General features: G+C 42.8%; 1 protein-coding gene across 1 annotated transcript in view; it reads right to left on the reverse strand.

Annotated features, from left to right (window-relative positions):
• The window catches only part of SARC_02030 (hypothetical protein), a gene marked incomplete at both ends in the record, with an annotated part of 23,448 nt that extends 18,365 nt beyond the window's left edge, over positions 1-5,083 (reverse strand). Inside the window, 6 exons of the mRNA XM_014304232.1 lie at positions 189-334; positions 1,156-1,403; positions 2,667-2,919; positions 3,896-4,014; positions 4,781-4,922; positions 5,062-5,083. Of these exons, the coding sequence (XP_014159707.1) occupies positions 189-334; positions 1,156-1,403; positions 2,667-2,919; positions 3,896-4,014; positions 4,781-4,922; positions 5,062-5,083 (930 nt within the window). The remainder of the gene's footprint in view (positions 1-188; positions 335-1,155; positions 1,404-2,666; positions 2,920-3,895; positions 4,015-4,780; positions 4,923-5,061) is intronic.
• Positions 5,084-5,121: the final 38 nt, after the last annotated feature.

Here is a 5,121-nt window from a genome sequence, read left to right on the forward strand (position 1 = left end):
TAACCCCCTTTCACGCATATAAGTGATTACTCAGCAAAGACAGTCGCACGGACTGATTTCGTTCTGCCCTTTGCATCGTCCAATGACCACTCATGGGATACAACCGTGTAAACCTGGTTTACGTTGACAAATGACCACTAATGAGATACAACCGTGTAAACCAGGTTTACGTTGACATCCACACATACCTGGATGGTTTTTCCCAAGCCCATCTCATCTGCCAGAATAGCCGAGTGGTCCTGGCACCAGTTGTGCACAATCCAGTTCAGGCCTTCCAATTGGTAGTCGCGCATTATTAGCTCCTTCGGTCCCTCCTCATCTGTTTCTTTTGCATCTGATTGGACGATGCAGCGTGTCACAAGGGTTTATTGGTTTAAATAGAGAATTCCGTGGTTTTGATTGGTTCTCACGTTCCTCACCAACGTGTATGGTTAGGATTGTCAGACTATTCGGCATGACGCGAGACAATTTGATTGGTCCTTGAATATCATGACGTCAAAGTATTTCTTAAAAAAACGAACTAGATCCCTTGAATCCCATCCGATGAGCGTTGTCCGTAGCCCATACATTCTGTGCGCGTGTCCCGCAACATTCCATGTCACACTACCCCTAAAACCCTAAACCCTAAAAACAAAACATACCACACTACCCCTAAACGCTAAAACATAACATGCCCCACTACCCCTAAAACGTAAAAACCGTAAAAACACTACATGCCACACTACCCCTAAAACCCTAAACCCTAAAAACAAAACATACCACACTACCCCTAAAACCCTAAACCGTAAAAAAATACATACCATAATACCCCTAAAACCCAAAAAAACATTACATACCACACTACCCTGAAGATACATCTGCAGAGGTGCATGCGTGTGCACAAGACAGATAGCAAACACACACACGTGTACGTGTAGACTAAACTGCTAATACGTACACACGTGTAGACTAGACTGCTAATATGTACACGCATCCGCCCACAGTTACACTACCCTCACACCAGAGAGCCTCTTGTGGTCACATGCATGACTAGCCACATCCACAGCCACACCCAAACCAGACCCACAGCCACAGCCATAGCAACAGCCACCGTAACAACCATAGCCACAGCCACAGCCACACCTACAACCGACCATGAACAGTCCAGTCACATACCACTGGCAAGCTTCTTGTCTTTCTCACTCAGCATCTTCCCGATATAATTCGGCTGTGTTTTCAGTTCCTTGAATTTGGGTCGCTTTTTCAGAGCGGCACAATTGGGTGTAGGTAAGGTATTGGCCTCTTCCCGATCCAAAAACGCGTCCACCAAGTGTTGATCGTTGGCTATCTCGTCCTCGTACTCCCACGTGCATTCCTCGTACGGCAGTCCTTCCCATTTGCACAGGAACATGTGTTTGGTTTCTCTGTGGCCGACGTTTTAGGGGTTTAGGGTTTTAGGGGTTTAGGGCTTAGTCGGGTGTGTGGTATAGGATCTGGAGTGGTTGCTATGCGGTAAAACCACTGTGTTTCTGTAGATGTATTCATGTGTATGTACAACCATATATATATATATATATATGTATATAAATATATAAAAGTTTATAAATATGCGCTAAACCCTACGCCCTAAATCCTGAATAGGAGTGTTTATATACATCCAGGGTTTTTTTAGGGAGGCATATACGTGCAACACTACACAGATACATAGAAAGCGATATGGAAGACACACATACGTGCAACACTACCCAAATACATAGAAAGCGAAATGCAATACACACATACGTGCAACACTACCCAGATACATAGAAAGCGATATGCAATACACACATACGTGCAACACTACCCAAATACATAGAAAGCGATATGCAATACACACATACGTGCAACATTACCCAAATACATAGAAAGCGATATGCAATACACACATACGTGCAACACTACCCAGATACATAGAAAGCGATATGCAATACACACATACGTGCAACACTACCCAAATACATATAAAGCGATATGCAATACACACATACGTGCACACTACACAAATACATAGAAAGCGATATGGAACACACACAGTTCCTAAAGGCAGTTGTGCATATGACCACTCACGCATTCTCGTAACAGCTACTACAGTCATCGTCCACTGCATCAGCCAGAGCATCGTCACTGGCACACACAATACACTCAGCACCCACTCGCATGACATAGCACACTATTGCACCCTTCCGAGCATACACAAGTACACATACATGTGGGGGTACACACGTGCTTATAGGGACATTCACATCCATATACAAGGGACGTATGCCTACTTATAGGCCTTTACATACACCTATAAGGCTATACACATACATGTGGGGGTATACACGTGCTTGTAGGGGCATTCACATCCATATACTACGGATGTATGCCTACTTATAGGCCTTTACATATACCTATAGGGCTATACATATGCATGTGAGGATATACACGTACTTGTAGGGACATTCACATTCATATACTAGGGACGTATGCCTTCTTATAGGTCTTTACATATACCTATAAGGCTATACACATACATGTGGGGGTATACACGTTCTTGTAGGGACATTCACATCCATATACTACAGATATATGCCTACATATAGGCCTATACATATACCTATAAGTCTATACACATACACATGCCCCGATGGCACCCCCCCACCCACCTATCCTCGTCATAGCTGCTGTCATCCTCGTCCACCTCTTCGGCCAATCCGTCGTCGCTCGCGTACACGGTGCGTTCTGCTACCACACGCTCTAACCTCGTATGAGTTAGGTTGAGGCTCGCAATCATCTGCCGCTCAACCTCGGCGTACTCAACCTCTTCCTTTGGGGCCGTTTGCAGCCACTGTGAGTAGTTTGTGTCTTCGGTGATGTAGTTCTGTAGCTTACCCAGACCCTTCACGCCCTGCCCAGCGTCTGCATGAACGCACACGAACAAACACGCGTACTTAGCGAGCCATACAAGTGTAGGGAATGTGTATGGAATCGGGTCACAATCAGCTATATAGCCGTACATCTTTCAAAAATTGGGCCTTTTTGGAAAATTTGAATTTGAATTCCAAAATTCACAACCTTACAGCACCCACCACAGACAACACAACCACACAGCACACAGCACATACAACACAACCACACACCACACTCCCGTTTCCGCCACTGAACAACCCCAATGGAGCCGCAAGCCATCTATGCTTTATCATCCAACACCACTCACACCTACAAGGAACACACACACAACGGCACACACACGTACACAAGGGCATACACATGCAACACCTCTGCTCAATACTACACACATAATGGCACACACACGCAACACCTCTGGTCAATACTACACACACAAGGACACACACACACAACGCCTCTGCCCAGTACTACACACAATGACACACACACGCAACACCTCTGGTCAGTACTACACACACAATGACACACACACGCAACACCTCTACTCAATACTACGTACACAATGACACACACACGCAACACCTCTACTCAATACTACGCACACAATGACACACACACGCAACACCTCTACTCAATACTACGCACAAAATGACACACACACGCAACACCTCTAATCAATACTAGGCACACAATGACACACACACGCAACACCTCCGCTCAGTACTACACACACAATGACACACACACGCAACACCTCTGCTCAGTATTACACACACAATGACACACACATGCAACACCTTTTCTCAGTGCAACACACACAATGACACACACATGCAACACCTTTTCTCAGTGCTACGCACACAATGGCACACACACGCAACACCTCTGCTCAGTACTACGCACACAATGGCACACACACGCAACACCTCTGCACTAGGGTTTTAGGGTTTTAGAGTTTTGGGGTTTCATTGCGCCTCCCACTTACGCGCTGTCTTAAGTTGTACTGCGGAGTTCCATGTGTTGTGGCGGTGGCTCCTTCCCTGCCATTTAATGTTGTAGTACACACGCCCCTGCGATGCCTCCTTGTCTTGTTTGCCATTGTATCTGCTTGCGCATCAAGACATGTCCAATATAAGTATATTTTATATTATAGGTATATCATAAGTAAATTTTATATTATAAGTACATTATAAATTCTACATTATAAGTACATGATAAGTATATTATAAGTATATTTTACACTACAAGTACATTATAAGTAGATTTTACATCCTAAGAAGTATATTATAAATACATTGTAAGTCTATTTTACAGTATAAGTGCATTATAAGTATATTTTACACTACAAGTACATTATAAGTAGATTTTACATCCTAAGAAGTATATTATAAATACATTGTAAGTCTATTTTACAGTATAAGTGCATTATAAGTATATTTTACATTATATGTACAGTATAAGTACATTATAAGTATATTTTACATTATAAATACAGTATAAGTACATTATTAGTATATTTTACATTATAAGTACATTATAAGTATATTTTACATTCTAAGTACATTATAAGTACATTATAAGTATATTGATTGTCGTGAGGTCCGACTGCAATGAATGATACATGCCTGCATATGCTCCAGTGAACGTCTGGTTCAATGTAGGATATGTTTTAGGGTTTAGTGTAGAATACGTTTAACATCATTCGTCACTGTGCATGCTGCAGAGACGTAAGGTTTGCAGGCAAGTCAGCGATGAAGTACTTGAGAACATCTGCCACTCTACAACCACACACAGATCAACGCTAAATAGCACTGAACAGTTAACTTACAAACACACAGAATATCACTTAAGTGGTAAACACATAACCTACGAGAGCTTGTGGGAATAGTGCGCCAAAGGAATGCCGCCAATCAGATCATCTTCGATGTCATCCATCTCTGAGCCCAATTTCTTGCCCAAAATCTTATCGATGTTCGGGCGAGTGTCCTCTATCTCTTCACCATCTTCCGCACCTGCAGTGTATATGACACGAGTGCTATGGGGATGAGTGCTGGTAGAAGCACTCTGCAGCACACCATGCGCCAGCAGAGGATTACATGTATACTTACGTTTACGCTAAATGATAAGAAAGAACAATGAGGTCCCTCATACTACATAGCTTGTGTAACTGCATTATTTTTATTAATATATACATATATATATATATATATA

This window comes from Sphaeroforma arctica (assembly GCF_001186125.1).
Source record: "Sphaeroforma arctica JP610 unplaced genomic scaffold supercont1.87, whole genome shotgun sequence".
In the NCBI taxonomy this organism is placed as follows: Eukaryota; class Ichthyosporea; order Ichthyophonida; genus Sphaeroforma; species Sphaeroforma arctica.